Source organism: Pleurodeles waltl, chromosome 8 (assembly GCF_031143425.1).
Source record: "Pleurodeles waltl isolate 20211129_DDA chromosome 8, aPleWal1.hap1.20221129, whole genome shotgun sequence".
Lineage (NCBI taxonomy): Eukaryota > Metazoa > Chordata > Amphibia > Caudata > Salamandridae > Pleurodeles > Pleurodeles waltl.
The window spans coordinates 1,289,591,308-1,289,618,886 of NC_090447.1; the positions used below are offsets into that span (position 1 = coordinate 1,289,591,308).

General features: G+C 41.5%; 1 protein-coding gene across 2 annotated transcripts in view; it reads left to right on the forward strand.

The window, feature by feature from the left end:
* SACS (sacsin molecular chaperone) overlaps positions 1-27,579 on the forward strand; it is a 427,729-nt gene that overhangs the window by 241,377 nt on the left and 158,773 nt on the right. For both annotated transcript variants that reach the window (XM_069202245.1, XM_069202246.1), the window contains one exon: positions 27,083-27,170. In XM_069202245.1, the coding sequence (XP_069058346.1) occupies positions 27,083-27,170 (88 nt within the window). The remainder of the gene's footprint in view (positions 1-27,082; positions 27,171-27,579) is intronic.

The following is a 27,579-nucleotide window of genomic DNA, read 5'->3' on the forward strand; positions in this document are numbered from 1 at the left end:
TTTCATCACCTGTCAGGACAAACATTTCAAAGTGCTCACTCAAATACAAATGTTGATCTTTAAGATCCCCTTAGCATATTTTGAGACTAGGACCTTAGAGAGAAAGTGAACACAATTATTTGTTATTAGGGGCCTAATTTATTGCAGTGTGTTATTAATAGAGGGTAAAACTAAGCTTGGTGTTAGAAATGGGCTCTCTGGTTGGCAGTCAGTTTACACCCTGTCAAGAAGGGACCCTTACTTAGGGTAAGAGAGTCACACACCTAAGATAACCCCTGCTCACCCCCTTGGTAGCTTGGCACAGGCAGTCAGGCTTATTTCAGAGGCAATGTGTAAAGTTTTTGCACAAACACACACAGTAACACAGTGAAAACACCACAAAAAGACTCCACACTAGTTTAGAAAAGTAACCAATATTTATTTAAATCAAACATGACCAAAACAACAAAAATCCAACATACATCAGAAGATTTTTGTTTTTAAAGTTATAAAAGAGTTTTAGTCCATAAGAATCAATGGATGCATTGTTTTAGAACAAAGTACCTGGTATGCATCAAAAATAAAGCTGCTGGGGCCGAGGGTGCATCAGAAAAGCAAGCAATGCACCGATTCCTTACTCGCAAGTGAGGCCATGCGTCGATTCTTTCTCCACAGGGTAAGCGATGCGCTGATTCTTTCCTCGCAGGGAAGGGATGTGTCAGTTTCCGGACCAGCAACCTTGGTTCCTTGCGCTGATGTTGAAGATTTGATGCCCAGGGGTGATGTGTGGAAAATCCAGACGCACAGCAATGATGGATCTGTGCTGAAGCAGGCGATGCGTCGATTTCACTGGCTCTGTGTCGATTTTTCAGCCGCGGTGCAGGCACCTTGTCGATTTTTCTGCCGCTTGACTCCAGTGTGTAGATTTTCTCTCAGGTTTACCATCTTCTCCTTCCAAGGGCCCAGGGACTGGATGTGGCACTGCTTGGCAAGTCAGGAGTCTCAGCAAGAAAGACCAGGTGCTGGCAGATGAAGTCTTTGATGTCCCTGAGACTTCATTTCACGGTCTGCATGATGCTTCTCACCTTTGATGGAAGGGTTTGAAAGACCACCCGATCTTCTGCTGGTTCTGGGTAGACCAAGATAGGGCCAACCCTTTCTAGTAGCCACAATGCTGCTTGACAGAGCAATGCCAAGGCAGACCATACTCTCCAGAAGGAGTCCCAGAGGAAAAAAAAAAAGAAATGGGAAAAACCTCTAAAAGAGGAACTCCTGAAACAGAGGAAAAAACAGGAATAAATGCTGGAAAAAAGAAGAAAAATTTGCAATCAGAGGAGCAGGAACTGGAAAACAAACGACGAACAGGAGCGAAGATCACCGCCAAGAGGAAGTGTTTGCAACGCAAAGCAGATCAGGACTGAGTGACTTATATACAGGAAGTCAGGAAGTGACAAACAGGAAAAGGAAACATCTTGGAATGGGAAAAGGCCCATAGAAAAGATTGGGAAAAAGTAGCAGTATAAGAGAAAAAGGGCATGCTGGGAAAAGGGACAGAACAAGACAATATGGATCCCTGCAAGAAGACAGCATGGAGACCAAAAAGAAGAAAAAGACACAAGCACAGAAAAGACAGAAGAAAAAGAAAAAAAGAAGGAGTCCACCACCAACAGGAAAGAAAAATATTCCAAGGACAGGTAAAAAGGAAGGACCAGGAGCATAAAAAATGCTTCCTGGCATGCATCCCAAAAGCAGGACAAAAACGTGGAGGACGGTGCTCCGATAATCGGAGGCACTGTCCGACCACAGTAGTTAACAGAGATGACGCGGTTCAGCGTGGCATCACAGTAGGTCCTCTCCCTGAGGCCTCAGGTTTGTCAGGGTGAGGGGAATAAACAAGGCGAACCAATCTGAGGCATGAAAGGAGGAGGCATCCTCCCAAGAGCAATCCCTGAGGGGATAACCCTTACAGTGAATCAAAAACTGCAGTTTGTTCCGAGAATGTTGAGAATCACAGATTTCCTGTAGTTCATATAGGATGGCTGTCCACAGAAAGAGGCGGAGACTGTTGAAAATGTCGGTTGTATGGATCAGAAACAAAAGGTTTTTAACTGGGATACGTGAAAAACAGGATGGACTCTCCAGGTATGAGGTAACGTAGTCGAACAGCGACCGGATTCAATACTTGTAGGATCCGAAAAGGTACATAAAAACGAGGTTTGAATTTGTTTAGGGAAAAACAAGAGGGCAAAAATCTGGAGGAAAGCCACACCTTGTGTCCTACTTGATAAGATGGTTCCTTCTGACGTTGGCGATCCACCTTTCGTTTCATAGCTTGATTAGAGGCCAAAAGAGTGGTATGGATCAGGCCTCGGATTTGACGGATTCGCTGTGCAAAAGAAGTGACTGCAGGAACAAGCAAAGTCTTACTAGGAATAGAGGGCATGGCCCTAGGATGGAATCCATAGGTGCAATAAAAAGGTGTTGCTACGGTTGCACTATGAACTCTATTGTTATAGGAGAATTCCACAAGGGCAAGAAAATCCGACCAATTGCTTTGAGAGGCATTACAGTAACATCTCAGGTATTGTTGGAGTTCCTGATTCACATTTCAGTCTGACCATTGGTTTGTGGATGAAAACCAGAGGACAAGGACATGTCAATGCTTAACAAGCACAAAAGTTTCTCCAAAATCATGACACGTACTGTGGCTCTCTATCAGAAATGACTTCTTGCGGAAGACCATGGAGATGAAGTATGTCTTGCCTGAATATGCGACTCATTTTAGGGACCATTGGTAATTTCTTTAGTGCTGTAAAATGTGCGATCTTGGTGAAAGAATCAACAGTTACCATGATGACATGGTTACCAGAAGAAGACGGTAGGGAACAAATGAAATCTGCGGAAAGGGTAACCCAAGGAGCTGAGGGAATGGGTAAAGGTATCAATAACCCTGTTGGTTCTGTTTTGGGTATCTTGGTCTGGGCACATACAGGGCATGCTGAGATCTAGGTTTCCATATCATTCTTAAGGGAAGGACACCAAAAAGATTGTTGAAGCAGTTCCTGGGTCTTCTTGATTCGTCGATGCCCAGCCACTGGAGAATCATGACACATTTGCAATGCCTCAGTCTGTACCTGTTTAGTAGGTAAGAAAAGGTTTTGTTGATGATAGAAATAGTCCTTTTCTTTTCGTAAAAGAATCACTTTATTCCACTCTTCAAGTGGAAGGAGCTGGTATTCCAATTTGACACGATCCAGAAAGGATTGAGTAACCCCAATGATTCTACTGGACTCAATGATGCGTGGAGAGTAGGTATTTACGATGTCAGGGTATCGACGGGATAATGCATCTGCCAAGAGATTCTGGGACCCAGGTATATAAGTTATCACAAAATCATATTGGATAAAAAGAAAGCCCATCTTGCTTGCTGTCTATTACGACACTGAAAGCTTCGAAGACATTGTAAATTGCGGTGGTCAGTCCTGGCTTCAAAAGGCTCTCTAGTGCCCATCAAGAAATGTCTCCATTCTTTACATGCTACTTTGAGAGCAAGTAATTCCTGTTCCAGTACTAATTGCGTTCAGCTTCTGACAACATGTGAGAGATATAAGCTAAGGTGTTCTAACCCATCATCATCTTGTTTTTGAAGTAGGACTGCTCCTATGGCTCTTTCAGATGCATCAGTCTCTACTATAAATCTTTTATTAGTATCAGGATGGTGCAAAATAGGTGCTTGAGTGAAGGACTTCTTTAGCTCCTGAATGGCCCTCTCAGCATCTTCGGTCCAGACAAACCCCTTCTTCAGATTTTCTTTTTTGATAGTTTAGGTTATGAAGCTTTGTTGGTGGGCAAAATCCTGAATAAATTGTCGGCAGAAGTTGGAAAGCCCAAGAAAACATTAAGTTTTCTTTATAGAAGGGGAGAAGTCGAGTCAAGGATGGCTCTTACTTTGTCTGGGTCCAAAGATATTCCTGTTTGATTAATACTGAAACCCAAATATTTTACTTCAGTCTTGTGGAATTCACACTTCTCTGGTTTGCAATATAATTGGTTCTTTTTGAGTCTTTCCAAAACCTGTAGTACATGTTTAGTATGTTGCTCAGGATTACGAGAGTATATCAATATGTCATCCAGATAGATTACTACATTGTGGTTTAACAAGTCAGAAAATACAGAATCCATGAATCGTTGGAAAACAGAAGGTGCATTGGTTAACCCAAAAGGCATAACATGATATTCATAGTGTTCAAATGGAGTACGGAAGGCTGTTTTCCATTTGTCTCCTTCCATGAAACACACTAGATGATAGGCACCTCTCAAATCGAATTTAGTGAACATCTTGGCTCCTTGTAAGGCGTCAAGTATATCCCTAATTAAAAGTAAGGGATAATGATCCTTGATTGTTATTTTATTGAGTCTGTGAAAGTCAACACATGGATGCAGCTTTTTTGTCTTCTTGGGAACGAAAAAAAGAGGATCTCCGGCAGGAGATGAAGAACGAGTAATTAGCCCAATCTTTAAGTTATCATCCAGGTATTCTTTGAGTACCTTCTTTTCTTGATCTGTCAAAGAGTACATTCAACCAAATGGTACTATCTTGTTTTGAATCAGAGGAATAGTACAGTCATAGATTCGGTGAGGAGGTAAGATGGGATGACTAGGTTTCTAAAAGATGTCAAAATATTCCTGGTAGCAATCTGGTACTCCTTGAATCATATTTATAGCGTTATCGGAATTCTGAGAGGACTGATAGAATCTTTTGGGAGACCAACACGAATTAGTAGAATAGCAATTTTGCTGACAAAACTGAGATGTTAAAGATATTGTTCTTGTTTCCCAATTGATATAGGGGTTGTGCCGGATTCACCAAGGTATTCCTAAAATCATTGTGTAATTAGGTGAGGATATAAGATCAGAAGCAACATGTTTTTGGTGCCTTCCAAAATTCAAACAGAGTGTAGGAGTAGAAGCAACCATAGGCCCAGGGGATAAAGGGGAACTATCTACGGTGTGTACGATGCTCCGGGGTTTCCTTAGGAATACGTGGAATCCCCTTATTCTTAGACCAGGTCTCGTCTAAATAGATACCGCTAGTTCCACAGTCTACAAGAGCAAAGAGTTGTTCTTCCTGACCTTGCAAACATTGTAATGTGACCAAAAGGAAAAACAAGGTAGACATAGTTTCTTTAGAGGAACATATTGATGGTACCGCAGCTCCTCCCGTCTCCTTCCTCCTTACAGGGGACGGGAGTTGACCTTTCCTGAAGGTCTGGAAGGATGAACAGGACAACATCGAATCTTGCCACAGTAAAGACAAATACCTTTCTGCCTCGGATAACGGACCACGAACAAGATCAATCTGCATGGGTTCTTCGGTTGGAGATACAGAAGCTTCAGAATGGACTTCATCAGTTCATCAACTGATGGTACGGTTCACTCCAGGCTGATATGGTACTCGCATTCTTTTTCTTTCCATTTTACGCTCTAATAATCTATATTCAGTGTTCATGGCTTGGTCCATTAATTCCTTCAAGGAACGGGTTGGAGTAGAATGTACTAACTCATCCTTTATTTCTTCACGCATTCCTCCGCGGAACAAAGTTACAAAGGTGCGTTCCACCCAGGTGGTTTCGGCTGCCAACTGTTTAAAGCGGGTTATATATATTGCAAAACGTCCTGGTTGTCCTGCTGACTTTCACATAAAGCCTCCTCTGCCGCTGCTTCCAACCCAGGCCTTTCAAACAACTGCTTGAAAAGTTTCAAAAAGGCAGGATAATTATTCAGGACGAGATCTTCTGCAGAAACCAAGGGAGTTGCCCAGGCTAATGCAGGGCCAGACAGGGCACTAACCAGATAACCCACCTTAACCTTATCGGAAGAAAATTGTAACAGACGGAAGGCAAAAAAAACATTAGGGCATCCAGAAACTCCTTTATCTTCTGAGGATCCCCAGACTATTGAGGTGTAGCAGCAGATACGGGTGGCACAGCCATTGACTGGGAGGACAGAACTTGTCTTAGTGCAGTATTTTCTGCCTGCAGTTGCTGTAACTCTTGAGCTTGTTGTTGGACGGTCTGCAGCATGGCTTGTGCATTTTCCACTACGACTCCCTGTGGTCCTTCCATGGTCTCACAACGCGGATTCTTTTGGCGTTGCAATCTGTCACGGTCTGCACGATGTTTCTCACCTTTGATGGAAGGGTTTGAAAGAGCACCCAGTCTTCTGCTGGTTCTGGATAGACCAAGATAGGGGCAACCCTTTCTAGTAACCACAATGCTACTTGACAGAGAAACGCCAAGGCAGAATTTCAAACTTACAATCTAAAGCCAACTTTACCAAAAGATATATTTTTAAAATGTGAGTGAGTTCAGAGCCCCCAAACTCCACATCTCTATCTGCTCTCAATGGGAAATTACACTTAAACAATATTTCAAGGCAATCCCCTTGTTAAACTATGGGAGAGATAGGCCTTGCAATAGTGAAAACTGAATTTAGCAGTACTTTACTATCAGGAGATGTAAAACACAACAGTACATGTCCTACCTTTTAAATACACTGCATCCTGCCCATGAGGCTGTCTTGGGCCTACCTTAGGGATGATTTATATGTAGTAAAAGGGAAGGTTTGGGCCTGGCAAAAGGGTACACTTGCCAGGTCAACATGACAGTTTAAAACTGCCCACAAAGGCACTGCAGTGGCAGGTCTGAGACATGTTTACAGGGCTACTGATGTGGTTGGCACAATCAGTGCTGCAGGCCCACTAGTGACATTTGATATACAGGTCCTGGGCACCTCTAATGGACTTTACTTTGGGCTTACTAGTAAATACAATATGCCAATCACAAGGAAAACCAATCACCAACCCAATTTAGACAGAGAGCACTGGCCCTTTAGTACTGGTCAGCAGTGGTAAAGTGCCCTGAGTCCTAAAGCCAGCAAAAACGAAGTTCAGCACACAATCATTACAGGAGGTCAGAAGCCAAAAAGACAGGGGTAACCACTTCAAGAGCTGACAGGTCTAACACGTGTCCCCCCAGCTGAAAGTGGAGAGAACTACCCAACCTCATTGGAGTTCACATCACTAAGGCGAAAGAACCTGGACAGACCATCAGAATTGGCGTGTTCTGTGCTGGGGCTGTGTTCCACCGTAAAGTCCATTCCCTGTTGGGAGATGGACCACCTCAACAGTTTAGGATTCTCAACCCTCTTCTGCATTAGCCTTCTGATGACCTGTGGTCTATTTGAACCTGGAAGTGAGTCCCAAACAAGTAGGGCCTTAGCTTCTTCAGTGCCTAGACCACAGCAAAAGCCTCCCTTTTTCAATTGTGCTCCACCTCTGTTCCCGGGGAAGTAACCTCCTACTGATGAAGGCTATAAGTTGATCTAGGCCTTGTTCATTAAAGTTGTGAGAGAACGGCTCCCACACTATGCCATGCTCTGAAGCATCTGTTTGCGCCACAAGTTCTTTGGAAAAGTCAGGATCCTTGAGCTCGGGTGCTGTGCACATGGCCTCCTCCAGGGTGTCAAAAGCAGTCTGACACACCTCGGTCCAGATCACCTGATGTGGCTGCTTCTTGAAAGTCAGCTCTCTCAAGGGGGCAACAGTGGTGCCTTACCACTTGACAAATCTCCTGTAATAACCAGCGAGTCCTAAAAAGGCCCTCACCTCAGTCTAGGGCTTGGAGGGTGCCCAGTTCAGGATGGTGTCAATTGTGACTTGTAGGGGCACCACCTGGCAGCTCTCTACCTGTTGTCCCAAGTAGACCACAGACCCCTGCCTTACCTGGCACTTACTGGCCTTGATATTGAGGCCTGCACTCTGCATGGCCCTAAGCACTTCCGGTGGGTGGTGCAAGTGGTCCTCCCACCTGGAGCTGAAGACCGAGTAGGCAGCACTGAAGTTCTCCAGTCCAGCCAGTGCCTGATTGACCAGCCTTTGGAATGTGGCAGCGGCATTCTTCATCCCAAAGGGCATGACACAAACTGTTAGTGCCCATCTGGTGTTGAGAGCGCAGACCTCTGTTTTGCCCCCTCGAATTAAGGCAATCTGCCAGTACCCAGACGTCAGATCAAACATGCTGAGGAACTTGGGGGCTCCAAATCGGCCAATGAGCTCATCAGCTCTAGGGATGGGGTGTGCGTCAGTCCTGGTGATGGCATTGAGCCTCTGGTAGACAACACAGAACCTAAGTCCAGGTGTGACACTGGGTGGGTCAGCTGTGGGGACCAGGACCACTGGGCTGGACTAAGGACTGTTGGAGTGCTCAATTAACCATAACTCCAGCATCTTAGAGACTTCCTTCTTGAGGCTGTTTCTCACTCTGTCAGTTACCTGGAAGACTTGTGCTTAACAGGTAGGCTGTCCCCAGTATCAGTGTTATGGGTGCACCAGTGGGTGACCACAGGGGTAAGTGAGAATAGGGAGGCAAACTGTCCCAGCAGCTGGAGACAATCCCTTTGCAGATCTAGAGTCAGCTTAGGGGATATGTTCACACCCTCCACTGACCCATCCTTCTCTTACGAATACAGGATGTCGGGAAGAGGTACACTCTCCTCTTCTACCCCATCATCTCTGACCAAGAGCACGGTCAACTCGGACCTATCAAAGTGTGGTTTTAGGAGGTTCTCGTGCAGGACCCTCAAAGGGTTCCTAGGAGTCTGCATGTCCACATTACTTTTGCACTACTTCACCTACAATGGCCCAGACTAACGGTCTTGAAGAACACGGGGTTCTGCTGGGGCCATTACCTACACTTTCTGGCCATGCTGAAACTTAATAAGAGTGGTATTCTGGCAATACCATTGTTTAATGTCTTGCTGGCTAGCCTCCAGGTTCTTCTGGGTGAGTTTCCAGAAGCGGGCTTTCTGGTTCATGAAGGGCAGCATGTAACTGAATACATCCTGGGGTGGCTTCCTGGGAGCTTGCTTCCCAGCCTTCCTTCACCAAACTGAGAGGCCTTCTCACAAGGTCCCTATACAGAAGTTCAAAAAGGCTGAAGCCAACCCCCTTCTGTGGTACCTCCCTGTAAGCAAACAACAGGCATGGTCACAAGATGCCCCACTTACACCTCATAGGTTAAGAGAGACCCATAATCATGCCTTCAGGGTACAGTTGAATCTCTCAACCAGCCCATTGCTTTGGCGGTGGTAAGACGTGGTGAACTTGTATGTTACACCACATGCCTTCCACATGGCCTTCATGTACCCCAACATGAAATTGGTACCCTGATCAGATACCACCTCCTTGGGGAAACCCACATGGGTAAAGATCCCCATAAGTGTTCTGGCCACTGTGGGTGCTGTCACTGTCCTCAGGGGGATAGTGTTTAGGTACTGGGTGGCATGATCCACCAAGACCAGGATAAAACTGTTGCCCATGGCTGTCTTGGGATCCAGAAGCCCCACAATGTCAATGCCCACCCGCTCAAAAGGGGTGCTCCTGACAGGAAAGGGTTGCACCTCTTCCCAGATTTGCCACTTGTCTGGCAGGTCTGACAGGTCCTGCAGGCTGCATCTGATGCTTTCTTCATTTTGAGCTAATAAAAGTGGATGGCAAGCCTATAAAAGGTCTTGTCCTGCCCCAAATGACATACCAGTGGCATATCATGAACCAAACCCAGTAGAAAGGCTCTGAAACCCTTGAGATCCAGAGGTATCACCAGCAGTCTGGGCCTGTTTCCTGAGGCCCTCAAGGGCGGGGCATGCTTTCTGTGCTGCGCAAAACTCCTCCCTGGTGTGGCCTCCTTTTTGCTGCCAATGTGACAGCTCAGGCAGGTCCCCCAGTTCAGCTGCTTCTTCCCCTGTAGGTTCCCGGGCGTCCCCCTGAGGTTCAGCCTCCTCCCAGACAGTGGGAGTCTCAGGAGCAAGTTTTACCATGCCCCTTGCCCCTTCCTTTCCTGACAGGCACCAGAGCCACTGTTTCAGGCTCCATGTCCTTCTGATCACCCTCTCTAGTGGCCATGGACCATGTGGTCATGCACTCCCACTCTGGCAATCCCAACATTTGGGAATGTGACCTGAGCTCCACCTCCTTCCAGGCAGTATGCTCCAGATCATTCCGTAGAAGACAGTCATCAGGCATGGATGGACTCACAGCTACTCTCAAGGAAGCTGAGACTACCCCCATTCAAAGGGAACCTGAGCTACCAATCATTGGTGCTCACTGTTGTCTACTGTAACATCTTGGTGGACCACATTAGGGACTACCTGCTCCTCAGACACCAGATGATAGCAGACTGTTGTCTGCTCAGATCTTACACCCGGCTCCAATTGATGGTCACCCACTGCCTGTACTTCTTTGTATTATTAGGCATGAGGGTTCTCTGGACCACCTCACCCTCACCCAGGGCGACTAGGGTTAACTCAGCTGGCTCCCTACCACTAACTGGGGCAAACTCCTCCCCAAGCGCTACACTGGCCACCCCAAATGACAGCCCACTGGTGGGAGGCTGTGCCCACTTAGTACTCTTGGGACTCCCTCTGATGTGCCCTTCCTGACTACAGGCAAAGCACTTTAGGGGTCTCTTCCCTGCAGGTTTTCCTGAAGGGAACCTACGCTTATTCTAAATAAGGGCCTGGGAATCTTTACCCTGGGAATTAGTTTGGGACGCTTTAGACAACTTCTTACTTTTATCCTTGTCCCCCCCTCCTTCTTCTGTTGGGGACCCTGCCCTCCCTTGGCTGAGTTTCCCACATACAACTTCTTTTGGACCCTGGTGCTGAGCCAGTAGTCTGCCTCCTCAGCAAGCTTCCTGGGGTCAGTATGCTTGCTGTCAATCAAGAGCTGACACAGCTCTGGAAAAAAATGAGAAAAGTTCTCGCATGCAATCAAATTACACAGCCCTTAATAGTCTGTTACCTTGCTGCCCTTCACCCAACCATCCAATGCTCTGCAGAAAGAATCCACGTACTCCACCCAAGTTTGTGACACAATTTTGGAACTCTCCCTAAACTTGGCCCTGTAACTCTCTGGCGTGAGATTATACCTCCTGTTCAGGGTTTCCTTCATGGTAGGGAACCTCATCTGATCCTCTAGTTCTAAGGCCAACAAGGTCCCTCCTATCCACTGAAAAATACTTCCACAGGTCTGTCCCCCCAACCTCTCTCAGGTACCCTGTGCATCTTCAGAGACACCTCACAACCCTTGAACCATTGCTCTATGTCAGCCCCCGCAACAAAATAATTGACCACATCCTTGAGTATATGTACTTTCCCCTCAGACTGCACTGGAGAACAGCTGCCACTGCCTGTGCTGGACCTACTCTTTAGAACCAGATCCTTCAAACTCAGCTCATGAGCTAACAACATTTTTTTCTTCTCCATGGCCATTGCCACTTCCTTTACTTCTGCCTCTCTTTCGACTTTAGCCAATTACAGCTTGAGCTTCCCAAGCTCCAAATGATGCCTTCTCTCTGCTTGTCTATCCCTCAGTTCCTCTGTGTTCAGGCCATTAGAAGAAACAGTGCTGGCTGCTCTTGAGGCCCTCCCTCCAGGCAGGTCCGGAAATCATCATGTTTGCTCTGCACCCCCACATCCACTGCGACATTCTCCTCTGCTGTGTGTTTATCAGCATTTTTTGCTGCCAGGCAGGCCCTCAGGGCCTTTTGTAGCTACTCGTTCCTGGTTGAGCTTTTGATTGGACACTTGAATTCCTTGCAAAACTGCTTGAGCTGAGACACATTATAGGTATCCAACTTCTCCAGCTAAATCACCACATTTGTGGCAACTGCTGATGGCTCCCCAGACTGAGCCATGCTTGTGGATAAGGTTCAACAAAGGTGCAAAGTTTCAAGAGGCAGAGAGATCCAAAAAGGAAAAAGCACAAAATTCCAAGAGAAAAACAGTATGTGGTTGCATAATGGTCTTCACTAAGACAGTAGTGTACAGCAATCACTGTGTGTCAAGTACACATACAAGTACTGTCCTCACTGCTATCACCAATGTTAGAAATGGGGTCTCACCTGTTGGCAGTCAGTTTTCACCCTGTCCAAGTCGGGACCCTCACTATAGTCAGGGTAAAGGAGTCACACACATAAGATAACCCCTGCTCATCCCCTTGGTAGTTTGGCAAAAGCAGTTAGGCTTATTTCAGAGGCAATGTGTAAAGCATTTGTACACACACACACACACACACACACACACACACACAGTAACACAGTGAAAACACCACAAAAGGACTCAGCACCAGTTAAAAAAAATAACCAATATTTATCTAAGTCGAAGAAGACCAAAATGACAAAAATCCAACATACACAGGAAAATATATTACTTTTTAAAGTTAAAAAAGGGACGTAATCCATAAGAATCAATGTATGTATTTTTTAGCACAAATTACCTGGTATACATTACAGATTATGCCACAGGGGCAAGGGGGCATCATAAAAGCAAGCAATGCATCAATTCCTTACTCGCAAGTGAGGCCATGCGTCAATTCTTTCTCCACCGGGTAAGTGATGTGTCAGTGCTTTCCTCGCAGGAAAGGGATGTGTCACTTTCCAGGGAAGCAGCCTTGCGCTGATGTTGAAGATATGACACCCAGGGACGATGCGTGGAACATCCAGACACACAGCAACAATGGATCTGTGCTGAAGCTGGCGATGCGTTGATTTCAATGGCGCTGCATCGATTTTTTAGCCGCAGTGCAGGCGCTGCATCGATTTTTCTACCACTTGGCCCCAGTGTGTGGACTTTCTCTCAGGTTTTTCCAGCTTCTCCTTCCAAGGGATCAGGGACTGGACTGGACTGGCAAGTCAGGGTTCTCAGCAAGAAAGCCTAGGTGCTGTCAGATGAAGTCTTTGATGTCCCTGAGACTCCAGAACAGGAGGCAAGCTCAGTTCAAGCCCTGGAGAGCTTCGGAAGGCAGGATGTAGAAAGCTAAGTCCACTCCTTTCAATCCCAGGTCAGAAGTAGCAGCAACAGCCCAAAACAGCAAGGCAACAGGGAGAGTGGCATGTCCGCCTCAAGAATCCAGTTCTTCTCATTGGCAGAATGTCCTCAGTACAGAAGTGTTCTGAAGTTGTGGGATCAGCAGTCCAATACTTTAATCATCTCTGTCTTTGAGATAGGTAAACTTTAAAGGAAACTCTTTGTAGTGCACAAGGCCCTGCCTCTCCCTGCCCTGGCCCCAGACACACTCCAGGGTGTTGGAGACTGTATTGTGTAAGGACATACAGAACCCTATATAGATGCAAGTGTCAGCTCCTCCCTCCACCCCAGCACCAGAAGATCCATCAGAATATGCAGGGCACACCTCAACTCCCTATGTGTTACCGTCTAGAGTGAATTTACAAACAGCCCAACTGTCAGTCTGACCCAGATGTGATTCAGCAGCCAGGCAGAGGACCAAAATGGTTAAGCAAAAAAATGCCCAATTACTAAAAGTGGCATTTTCAAACTTCCAATCTAAAAAACAACTTTACCGAAAGATGTATTTATATAATGTGAGTTCAGAGACCCCAAACTCTAAATCTCTATCTGTTCCCGATGGGAAATTACACTTAAAAGATATTTAAAGGCAATCCGCATGTTAACCTATGGGAGAGATATGCCTTGCAATAGTGAAAACAAATTTAGCAGTATTTCACTCTCAAGACATGTAAAACACATCAGTACATCCTACTTTTTAAATACATTGTACCCTGCCCATGGGGCTCCCTTCAGCCTACCTTGTGGTGACTTATGTGTGGTAAAAGGGAAGGTTTGGGCCTGAAATGTGGGTGCACTTGCCAGATCTACATTGCAGTTTAAAACTGCACACACAGACACTGCAGTGGCAGGTCTTAGACATGTTTACAGGGCTACTCATGTGGGTGGCACAGTCAGTGCTAAAGGCCCATTAGTAACATTTGATTTACAGACGCTGGCCACCTCAAGTGCACTTTACTAGGGACTTATTAGGTAAATCAAATATGCCAATCATGGAGAAAACCAATCACCAACCCAATTTAGACAGAGAGCACTTGCACTTTAGCACTGGTCAGCATTGGTAAAGTGCCCAGAACCCTGTAGCAGCAAAAATGAGGTTCAGCACAAGATCATTGCAGGAGGCCAGAAGCCAAAAAGACAAGGGGAAATCAGGCGAAGAGCTGACAGGTCTAACACTGGGCATAATGATATGTAGTAAATGAAACTTTGTTACACTACTAGAAGGAAAATAATTGTGGACAACTCAATTCTACAATCACATAATGAAAACATTGCTCATTCGGTTGTCAAAGTCAAAAGTTTTTTTCAGGCTTTGACACACCTAAGAGGTCCACAAAGATACAAGAATACAAATACAGAAGGATTAAAAAAAAATAAAAAAATAGTGCAGTAGAATAAAAAAAATTCTATCTACCCACTGAATCAATGAAAACAACAATTCACAAAGTCATTTTAAGAAGATCAATACAATTTCCGAAAAGGTTTAAAAAAGTTAAAAACTTGGAAGCAGCCTATTTCATTAGGAGGATTATACAACAATTGGAGCGCCTCTGCTGTTGTTCGTACACTGAAATCCTGGTTTCCATTTTGACATAGATCACAGACATTAGAAGTACCATACCATGTAGAAGTTAAGACCTTTAATGGAAGCATGTCCAGTCTTAGTAAAGTGCAAAAACGCTTAACCCCTGTGGCAAATTCCATATTATATTTGGTTGAGATCTTTTTATAATCACAGAATTGACCAGAACGTCATATCTCTTTTTTCGACTACAAGATTTTGTATCCAGACGGAAACTTGCATTTGTAGAAACATGCTTTAAACAGACTGTTAGCTGGGGTGCGACGAAGAAAATATCATACTTTGATCTTCTAACTCCAATGGTTCTAAAGCATATTTAACATTTCCAAAGAACAAGGACTTCTCTCTCTTCAATTCAAAAATCTATTGATATAAAAGGTGCCTCAATAAAGAATCTTTGCTTTGTATCAAACAGAAAGCCCATCCAATCGCTCCTAATACGTAGACAGCTTTTGATCACAATTTTCAACCTTAGAGCAGCAGTAGATGCCAAGGTGTTGCAAGTGGTCATACTTCTTAAAATGTGACCTTCGGTTTTATCCAAAAAAAAAAACAATCTGCCACATCTGTTAATTCCTCTGCATTTAGCATGGTGGGAGGAATTTTAGCCTGGTAAACAGCAAGAATTTGGGAAAAGTGCCTCTTACCTACTGCATTATAAAATGCACAGAGCCCATTAGTTTGAGCCAAAGCTTTACTGACTTTATTTAATATATGGTCGGAATCACTGAGCAAGTTAGACATGATTTTTCCTAAAAAAACAATATGATTTAATCTGCTCTAATTTCTGAGGGCCTAAATACTATGAAAAATTCATATTTTTGCACACCTTTCCCCCCTGAAAGTATAGTATTTGGCTTTTCGAAGAGTTGATCTTCAAATAGTGAAGGTTTGCATAGCACTAGAGAGCCTCCAGTTGGCTTTTTAAGCGTTTTGGAATCAGATCGAAAATTACTATATTGTCTGCATACAATAGACAATGCAAAGAGCAACCGCAGATAGTTGGAGCAAAACCTGAACTCTTCAATAGAAAACTGTGAACACCAAACAGGCTTCACTTCCGAGCCTCCAGGAGCACTCTTGGAATTCACAGCCACATTAATTTCATCTCCTCAGCATGACGCGTTTCGGCAACCTGCCTTTCTCAAATGCCAATAGTGAGAAGGACATTTAAACACAGGTGCTTAAATACGTTTCTTTCATTGCTCTTTAATCATGGTACTTGTAAGTGAAATAGGACTTGCGTTCCCTATTAAAACCAAAGCTAAGAGCGCTGTCATCATATTGTGTCTTAAGAGTTGTTTATATAGTCCCAGTCATGATTTTACTCCAGTGGATTGTAATACCAAAGTGGTTTCTGGGCACATTCCTTCAACGTTTATATCCGGTGCACTTTCAGTTTAAACACTGTTGTTAAATATCGTATATTTCAAAGCATGCCAATGTCCCTTCATAAATAAATATGCTGTGCCTTTTCATCAAACCGTGTTTTTGCCCATAATTTCTCTCCATGCCTGAAAGCATTAAATACAGAAAATTAGCTGGTTTTCAAAGCATAGACAGCTTTTTTCCAAAGTGTTTGGTGATCAACCTTATCAAAGGCTGTAGAAAAGTCTAGAAAAGTGGCGTACTCCACAGGCCCCTATATGTTACATATTTTTAATTTATAAGCTGCAATGTGGCAATATTGACTCATGTTTGATGGCCTTTCTGAAAACCAGTCTGTTCCAAATGGATAATCATGTTATTCTCTACCCAGGTATTCAGGTAATCTAACACACTGTTAGTAAAAACCTTATCAACTGCATCCAACAGGGCAATTTGGCAGTAATTAGATGGTGAAATTCTGTCTCCTTTTTTGTATAATAGGATAATAACATTTCCAACCCACAAAGAAGAAACAGTACCTTTGCAATTACAATATTCAAACATAGCCTGGAGTACCCTTGCCCAGAGAGAAGCTTCTTACTTAATTATTGAAATTGGGACCTCATCAAGGCCCATTGCGCCTGAGGATAGCAATGCTCTGATTCAGCAATTCCCAACCTGTACTCCGCGGCCCCATGGGCCCATGACACATTCCGGGGGGGTCCGCAGGCCTGGGCCGGCAAGAAGGCACTTCTCCAGCTGGGGCCACTAACAGAAAAGTGTGTGTTTTTATATTTATTACTTTGTGCAACAGAGTTAAAAGCACTGTAAAGTTCTTTGCACATCCAGCATTGTTCGGCCAAAAGTGAAAGCGTCAAGTTAACTCTGGTGATTAATGTACCTGCTGGAGAGAGATTAGAGTTTTGTCTAGTGGCAGTTTTGACTCATCTGAGGTAGCACAGATGGGTAGTATGCCTGCTGCAAGGAACGCCTATCATGGAAAGAATAGTATTTTATATTCATTGCACTGTGGGTTACTGCTTTTGTTACCTAGATTCATTTATTATTGAGCAGTTTATAAGTTACCATCATAATCTAGCACAGTGAGCTATAAACTGCCAACAAAGAGCTGCATGCAAACTGCTTGCCACAAATTAGAAAGTTATATATTTTTCCAGTCTTTCATTTTCCTTATCCTGTTAAAAAAAAGTTAAAACACAATGAGGAACCCCAATAGCACATATAGAATACAAAAATATCTAATTCACAAAAACTTGATTGCAAAAATCAGTCCATGATGTAACCTGTAGATTTTCAAGTCACTCAGTGCAGATAATTTGATCAGTTCAAAATTTATTACAAATAGGATGTCACAAGAGTAATCAGCAATCCAAATGAATTTGTGCTTCCAATTTTCCAGCCAACACGTATTTCGTCTTTGGGAGTATTTTACAATCCCTCTACGACTTCTTCAGGGCTAGAAATCACAAATAACATATATGAGTTAAGACCAATATGCTCAATCGTCAAATACACATTAAGATGTGCCAAAACCCCAAGGGAGGTAAATAAGAAAGACACCCACACACTGTGAAGAACCACAACACTCAATAAAAGTGAAAAACCTATCACAACCAATGTACCAATGCCCACAAACATAAAGTGAGTGGGAAAACTTATACACACGATATACGTGATCAATCACCATAACACTCCATTAAAAAAAACACCACTAAGTTACCAATAGTGCTCAGTCACTACTAAAATCACCATAATTGTGGCTCAACATAATACCTTATAGATCCAGTAATAATTGGGAATAAATGATAATATCAGTTAATCAAGCAACCGAAGTGTTGCTGTGTAGATAATCTCCGAATAGAAGTTCAAACCACTGTTAATAAAGAACAGGTGTCACTCAAGAATAAAGTTTCAAAATATATACACATCACAGCACCAGTTCGTCAAATTATTACAGCAAAATTCATAACATCCCTAACCAATACTAATTGAAGCTCCAACTCGAAATACGTGCATACTAATAAAATTCGTTGGAGAGAGACTCGGTTCTCAACCAACTAATGCAGTTATCCCATGCACTCACCAATTGTAATCTTGTAAAAAGTCCACGTCTTCAAAGAGCGGCGCCTCCGTGTCAGGGTGCCTCGCGAGTGCGCTAGTAACGCGCATGTGAACTCCGGAAGTTAAAGTACACTTCCGGGTTCATCCCTTCCGAATTCGGAGCAACTATAATAAATAACGGACACACGCTGCCCGGTAATGATTATACGTCTCAACCGCACATTAACCCTTTATGCCACTAGCTTTACCACGAAATAATCAGCAACCATGTCATACGGAGGTGTGCCAAAGATGCCCCCTATTTCACCACACCGCAAAAATTATCTAAGTTGTCAAGATGGATAAAAATATTTAAATCAATAACCAATATACACCACTATACACTTTTATTTAGTGTAATAGGGCAAACCTACCACCCATAAAGATGATCAACCCGACTTTAAGTAGATATAAATATATCAATTGTCCAAAATTTCTACATCTGAGATTAAACTGTAACGTACACAATATTACCCATCTGTCCTATTAATGCACAGCATAGGGAGGAAGATCATACAAATAGTGAAAAAGTCTAAAGGATTAGGAGAACCCTCCAACTAAATACATTTCTGACGTTTGAGAATTTTGGCATAAAACTCGTATAGACCGATGGAGCTTAACATCATTAAATAGAAATATACCACAGCACAACAATTAGTAATACAAATGCAAAAATTCATATATTTGATACAATTAATGAAAAGCATAATAAAACACATTGAAGTCAAGAATTAGTCCCCCAAAAAAAATTCCAATTCTCTATCAGTGTTCAACCCTGATTCCACAGCTCTTAATCTCAAAATCCAAAGTGCCTCTTGTCTGCGTAAACGTAATTCTCTATTCCCACCCCTAGGGTCACGGGGGATATGCTCTAGTCCAAAAAATTCAAAGCTTTTGTAAGTTGATTGTGCTACACAGGAAACCATATGTGCCACCAAGGGATATCTCAGATCACCATTTTTGAGTGCCCGCATATGTTCTCCTATTCTTATTCTAAGTGGTCGTATAGTACTTCCCACATATATTCTAGAACACTTGCAGCGTATTATATACACAACAAAATTAGAATTGCAATCCATGGTATAACATATCGAATATGATTTACCCTCATGGGAATATTCCTTAAGCTTATTACAAGCCCAGCGACACACTCCACACGAACCACATTTGGAAAAGCCCACTTCTCTCTTGGATAACCAAGTTATCTTGGGGGAGCTAGTAGTATAACTAGGACTTAACATAGTTCTAAGGGTTTTGCCTTTACGAAACGATGTCATTACTGTTCCAGAAACTATCCTTGAGTGATGTATCCTGTGACAGTAAATTCCAATGTTTAACAATAATTTTTTTCAAAATCAAAGAAGCCTCATTATGATCAATTATGAGCCTTACCACATCGGATGCCAAATCAGTCTTTTTCTGTTCTTTAAGTTTTAATGTTGCATTTCTATCTATATACTTCACCTTATGTCTAGCTTTCTTTAATAACTTATTTGAGTAACCACGGATTACAAATCTCCTCTCCATGTCATTCATTTGGGCAACAAATTCGTCATTTATACTACAATTTCGTCGTGCTCTTAAAAACTCTCCAAAAGGAATTGATGCCACCTGATGTCTGGGATGAGCACTATTAGCATGCAAGATCGAATTACAGGAAGTTGTTTTTCGGTACAGTCTGCTGTGAATTTTATCATCCATAATAAAAAGTTCCACATCTAGAAATTCAATCTTCACATTACTAAATTGATATGTGAATCTCACATTCATATTGTTTAAGTTTAGGAAATTACAGAATTCAATAAGTTTTTGTTCACCACCAGTCCAAATCATCAAGCAATCATCTATGTAACGACCCCAGAACAAGATATATGTATGCCAAGCAACAGCTCCTGGGCCCCAAATCCATATGTGTTCAAACCACCCCATGAATAAGTTTGCATAGGATGGAGAGAATTTGGAGCCCATAGCTACACCTTGTTTTTGTCGAAACCATGTGTCGTTAAACAAAAAGAAATTTTTATTGGTAATCATGCTAGTCATGTCTAATAACATCTTGGTATGATCCCATAAATCTGCTGATCTTTTATTCAAAAAATATTTCAAGGCTACTAAGCCTAGATCATGTTTGATACAGGTATAAAGTGATACAACATTTAAGGTTACCAAAAGCATGTTGCTGTCCCATTCAACATCACTCAAGACACTCAGAATATGTGTGGTGTCTCGAATAAAAGAGGGAAGGTTGTGCACCAATGGTTGCAGAAAATAGTCCACATATTCTGAGAGCTTTTCCGTGGGACCAAGTATACCTGACACAATGGGTCTCCCTGGTGGAAAAGGTAACCCTTTGTGTATTTTAGGTAAAGTATACAAACAAGGATACCGAGGATAGTACACCTTCAAATACAGGTGTTCTTCTTTATTCAATAACCCCTGCTGTTGCCATGCCAATAAATTCTTATTGATCAACAGTGTAAGGTGTGTGATGGGATTGTACATAATCTTCTCATAACAAGACGCATCGTTCAACTGTGATAAAATTTCATGGTCATAATCCAACTTATTCATAATAACGACGTTTCCGCCTTTATCTGCTTGTCTAATAACAATGTCTTTATTAGATTTCAAATCATGTAGAGCAGCTAGTTCTACTGTGTCTAAATTCATTGATAGTTGTCGTGATTTATTTTTAGCTAAATAATTATCAAAATCTTGGCAAACCACATCAAAAAATTTATCTAAAGAGTATGAAGCTAAAGACCTTGGAGTCCACCTAGATTTCATTTTGAGACCACTTGGCACGCTTCTATTGGAAACAACCTCTAAATCATCTAGTATTCTCGAGGTAATGCCAGGATCTTCGTCACATTTGGCTAAAGATAATAGGAGTGCTGTATCATGAATATCCTCAATAGAGACAGTACTAAAAGAAAAATCAATAGCATCAGAAGACATCACCCTTCCTGGATTATTACGAAAGTACTGTTTGAGTTTGAGTTTACGTAAAAACTTAAATAGATCGATTTTGGATCTACATGGATCCCCAAAATTACTAGGACAGTAACTCAGACCTTTGGATAAAAGACTTTTGATCCCTGCTGTTAATACCAAACTCGATAAATTTACTATATTGATAGACGATTCATCTCCACAATTTACATTTTCCTGTCTCGAGATTCTGCCTGACAAGTGGTCTGAACCTTAGAGAAGCCACAGAGAAAAATTACAAAATTCTTGAAGAAATACTACTTAAACACCAAGAAGAAATCATGCAGAGGAAAGCACGCAAATTGAAGCGTGATGAGAGAGACTACTTGTCAGGCAGAATTTTTACTTTTTCTAACAAATATGATCACTTATTTCACACGGGGGGTTCCCCAGTGTTTCAGGTCTGTCTAAGCTCTCTGACTCTACTTCCAAAAGTACTTCATTAACTAGTGATAGTGAGGTGGAGGATGGAGCCAGTACTTCGGTTCAAGAAACCTCAAGTGGGAATAATTTTTTATTAGAATTGAGGAGGATGAGACGAGGCAAGAATGCTCTAAACAGGGAAGGGGTATACACAAAAAAACTAGGAGAGGTAGGAGAGGTGCGGGTCAACACTGTAAACAAAGTGGTAGGGGTCAAAACGAGATCTCGAGACAGGAAAATGTAAATTGTGGAGATGAATCGTCTATCAATATAGTAAATTTATCGAGTTTGGTATTAACAGCAGGGATCAAAAGTCTTTTATCCAAAGGTCTGAGTTACTGTCCTAGTAATTTTGGGGATCCATGTAGATCCAAAATCGATCTATTTAAGTTTTTACGTAAACTCAAACTCAAACAGTACTTTCGTAATAATCCAGGAAGGGTGATGTCTTCTGATGCTATTGATTTTTCTTTTAGTACTGTCTCTATTGAGGATATTCATGATACAGCACTCCTATTATCTTTAGCCGAATGTGACAAAGATCCTGGCATTACCTCGAGAATACTAGATGATTTAGAGGTTGTTTCCAATAGAAGCGTGCCAAGTGGTCTCAAAATGAAATCTAGGTGGACTCCAAGGTCTTTAGCTTCATACTCTTTAGATAAATTTTTTGATGTGGTTTGCCAAGATTTTGATAATTATTTAGCTAAAAATAAATCACGACAACTATCAATGAATTTAGACACAGTAGAACTAGCTGCTCTACATGATTTGAAATCTAATAAAGACATTGTTATTAGACAAGCAGATAAAGGCGGAAACGTCGTTATTATGAATAAGTTGGATTATGACCATGAAATTTTATCACAGTTGAACGATGCGTCTTGTTATGAGAAGATTATGTACAATCCCATCACACACCTTACACTGTTGATCAATAAGAATTTATTGGCATGGCAACAGCAGGGGTTATTGAATAAAGAAGAACACCTGTATTTGAAGGTGTACTATCCTCGGTATCCTTGTTTGTATACTTTACCTAAAATACACAAAGGGTTACCTTTTCCACCAGGGAGACCCATTGTGTCAGGTATACTTGGTCCCACGGAAAAGCTCTCAGAATATGTGGACTATTTTCTGCAACCATTGGTGCACAACCTTCCCTCTTTTATTCGAGACACCACACATATTCTGAGTGTCTTGAGTGATGTTGAATGGGACAGCAACATGCTTTTGGTAACCTTAGATGTTGTATCACTTTATACCTGTATCAAACATGATCTAGGCTTAGTAGCCTTGAAATATTTTTTGAATAAAAGATCAGCAGATTTATGGGATCATACCAAGATGTTATTAGACATGACTAGCATGATTACCAATAACAATTTCTTTTTGTTTAACGACACATGGTTTCGACAAAAACAAGGTGTAGCTATGGGCTCCAAATTCTCTCCATCCTATGCAAACTTATTAATGGGGTGGTTTGAACACATATGGATTTGGGGCCCAGGAGCTGTTGCTTGGCATACATATATCTTGTTCTGGGGTCGTTACATAGATGATTGCTTGATGATTTGGACTGGTGGTGAACAAAAACTTATTGAATTCTGTAATTTCCTAAACTTAAACAATATGAATGTGAGATTCACATATCAATTTAGTAATGTGAAGATTGAATTTCTAGATGTGGAACTTTTTATTATGGATGATAAAATTCACAGCAGACTGTACCGAAAAACAACTTCCTGTAATTCGATCTTGCATGCTAATAGTGCTCATCCCAGACATCAGGTGGCATCAATTCCTTTTGGAGAGTTTTTAAGAGCACGACGAAATTGTAGTATAAATGACGAATTTGTTGCCCAAATGAATGACATGGAGAGGAGATTTGTAATCCGTGGTTACTCAAATAAGTTATTAAAGAAAGCTAGACATAAGGTGAAGTATATAGATAGAAATGCAACATTAAAACTTAAAGAACAGAAAAAGACTGATTTGGCATCCGATGTGGTAAGGCTCATAATTGATCATAATGAGGCTTCTTTGATTTTGAAAAAAATTATTGTTAAACATTGGAATTTACTGTCACAGGATACATCACTCAAGGATATAGTTTCTGGAACAGTAATGACATCGTTTCGTAAAGGCAAAACCCTTAGAACTATGTTAAGTCCTAGTTATACTACTAGCTCCCCCAAGATAACTTGGTTATCCAAGAGAGAAGTGGGCTTTTCCAAATGTGGTTCGTGTGGAGTGTGTCGCTGGGCTTGTAATAAGCTTAAGGAATATTCCCATGAGGGTAAATCATATTCGATATGTTATACCATGGATTGCAATTCTAATTTTGTTGTGTATATAATACGCTGCAAGTGTTCTAGAATATATGTGGGAAGTACTATACGACCACTTAGAATAAGAATAGGAGAACATATGCGGGCACTCAAAAATGGTGATCTGAGATATCCCTTGGTGGCACATATGGTTTCCTGTGTAGCACAATCAACTTACAAAAGCTTTGAATTTTTTGGACTAGAGCATATCCCCCGTGACCCTAGGGGTGGGAATAGAGAATTACGTTTACGCAGACAAGAGGCACTTTGGATTTTGAGATTAAGAGCTGTGGAATCAGGGTTGAACACTGATAGAGAATTGGAATTTTTTTGGGGGACTAATTCTTGACTTCAATGTGTTTTATTATGCTTTTCATTAATTGTATCAAATATATGAATTTTTGCATTTGTATTACTAATTGTTGTGCTGTGGTATATTTCTATTTAATGATGTTAAGCTCCATCGGTCTATACGAGTTTTATGCCAAAATTCTCAAACGTCAGAAATGTATTTAGTTGGAGGGTTCTCCTAATCCTTTAGACTTTTTCACTATTTGTATGATCTTCCTCCCTATGCTGTGCATTAATAGGACAGATGGGTAATATTGTGTACGTTACAGTTTAATCTCAGATGTAGAAATTTTGGACAATTGATATATTTATATCTACTTAAAGTCGGGTTGATCATCTTTATGGGTGGTAGGTTTGCCCTATTACACTAAATAAAAGTGTATAGTGGTGTATATTGGTTATTGATTTAAATATTTTTATCCATCTTGACAACTTAGATAATTTTTGCGGTGTGGTGAAATAGGGGGCATCTTTGGCACACCTCCGTATGACATGGTTGCTGATTATTTCGTGGTAAAGCTAGTGGCATAAAGGGTTAATGTGCGGTTGAGACGTATAATCATTACCGGGCAGCGTGTGTCCGTTATTTATTATAGTTGCTCCGAATTCGGAAGGGATGAACCCGGAAGTGTACTTTAACTTCCGGAGTTCACATGCGCGTTACTAGCGCACTCGCGAGGCACCCTGACACGGAGGCGCCGCTCTTTGAAGACGTGGACTTTTTACAAGATTACAATTGGTGAGTGCATGGGATAACTGCATTAGTTGGTTGAGAACCGAGTCTCTCTCCAACGAATTTTATTAGTATGCACGTATTTCGAGTTGGAGCTTCAATTAGTATTGGTTAGGGATGTTATGAATTTTGCTGTAATAATTTGACGAACTGGTGCTGTGATGTGTATATATTTTGAAACTTTATTCTTGAGTGACACCTGTTCTTTATTAACAGTGGTTTGAACTTCTATTCGGAGATTATCTACACAGCAACACTTCGGTTGCTTGATTAACTGATATTATCATTTATTCCCAATTAGTACTGGATCTATAAGGTATTATGTTGAGCCACAATTATGGTGATTTTAGTAGTGACTGAGCACTATTGGTAACTTAGTGGTGTTTTTTTTAATGGAGTGTTATGGTGATTGATCACGTATATCGTGTGTATAAGTTTTCCCACTCACTTTATGTTTGTGGGCATTGGTACATTGGTTGTGATAGGTTTTTCACTTTTATTGAGTGTTGTGGTTCTTCACAGTGTGTGGGTGTCTTTCTTATTTACCTCCCTTGGGGTTTTGGCACATCCTAATGTGTATTTGACGATTGAGCATATTGGTCTTAACTCGTATATGTTATTTGTGATTTCTAGCCCTGAAGAAGTCGTAGAGGGATTGTAAAATACTCCCAAAGACGAAACACGTGTTGGCTGGAAAATTGGAAGCACAAATTCATTTGGATTGCTGATTACTCTTGTGACATCCTATTCGTAATACATTTTGAACGGATCAAATTATCTGCACTGAGTGACTTGAAAATCTACAGGTTACATCATGGACTGATTTTTGCAATCAAGTTTTTGTGAATTAGATATTTTTGTATTCTATATGTGCTATTGGGGTTCCTCATTGTGTTTTTTCTTTATTGTGAGGTTGGTTGACCTCGGAGGGTTAGGGTTTCCCCAGTGGGGTCCCCACATTTATTAAGGTAAATTAGCACCGTGAGCGCCACAACTCCTCATATTACACCCCATTCTTGTGTTTTCTTTGTTAAAAAAAAGTTGCCTTGCATTGAAATACATTCTTATTATTAAAGTCAATGTGTTATGTTCTGAATCCCGAGTTTGTGCATCTCCAGACCAAGTACTCTTAAAAAATGCCTACCAGTGTGGAACATAGGTGAATCCTACACCTTGTAGTCCCCTGTATAGTGCTCCAACACCTTACAATGGTATGAGAGGTGCTGTTAAAACAACTAAATTACACGTGACAGAGAGGATATGGAGAGATGAGAGGCCATTTTGGTTTTACTTCTTTTTCCACATATTTATGCGAAAAAGCTTTCTCTGATCTTACATACTTAAAAAATAAAAATAGAAATCACTTGAGAAATGCAGAATCTGACCTGAGGGTTCAGCTTTCCTAAATAAAATCAAACATTGAAAAGTTAATCTCCGAGATGCAGCGCCAACCTTCCCATTAAAGTTTTGAGTTTTGCATATTTTTCAATATAAAATAATTGTTCCATTAGTAATTTGAGTATTTGTTTGGTATGTACTTGTTTGAAATTTAAATTGTATAAATTGCTTGGGTGTCCCCGGCTTCCAGTAATGATTCATTGGGGGTCCTGAGGAGTCAAAAGGTTGAGAACAACTGCTCTGATTGATTACTAGATCTCACCCACCGAGGGAGATCCATAACAACAAAAACCTTTTTACAGTCAGTCAACATATTTTCACAGAATACAGTTGATTCCGGGGATTGTCTGCATATAATGAAAATAAAACCTCCACAAGCCTCTTTTGAGGCAATAATCATCCAGTATTTACTAGTATTTTTCATACAGGCTGCTTTCCTCTGTTCAATCCACCTGCGCTTTGCACTCTGCATATAAAACCCACATCTTTCTTCTCTTTAATAAAGAGATAAGCTTACCTCTTGTCTCTGAAAAGGAAATAAATTGTAGCCAAATTAATCAATTGATTTCCTTATTCAAGGAATACAGTGAAGGACATGCAGCTTTATGAACTTTTTAAACATATGTCTTAGAATAGTCCTTTACAAAGATATCCATAAAATCAGTGAAGGAATGAGAGATATAGCTATTCCAGGAATCGTTTTTAAGTTAGAAATTTTAGAAGGGGGGCATTGCTCGTTCCTATTTGTAGTATGTGGTATGCCATCCTTTAAGAATGCATGCATTTAATTGGACAAGAAAGGTTTCTCAGTTTTCAAACCCTGCATCTGTTTAGAAAAGAAATATACAAGCTAATAATCAGCTTTTTTATGTTGTCTTTCAGTTATTCGATTGGACCAGGATTGGAGATCTTCATTCCCAGCACCCTAACATTTTCATAAATCTACAGTCAACAGGGCTCAAAGGAGGAGGTATAGTATACGTGCCCTATTTGTCATATTCATTAAATTGAGTATTCTATGCTTGCATATTAATCTTTGCAATGAATCAGCTGCATAACTTATTGTTGAGCTTAATGATGTATTACCTTTATAAAAGTTTAATATTAATTCTGTTACCACTAATATGTTTGGCCTTAGAAGTAAGTCATGTTATCAGATATGTTCAGTTTGTCTGACTTTCTATACATGAACAATCACACTTGATAACAACTTGCACAGTGATAGAAACACACAGGGACAGAAACACAAATCTCTTTTCCTTGACAACTAGTGACCTGCCAGGGGAAATTCACAGGTAAGTTACACCTAGGTCTAGCGTCGAGCATAGCTTCTCACAGAAAATTAATTGTCGTTCAGGCTCGTAGATGGAAAGTAATAG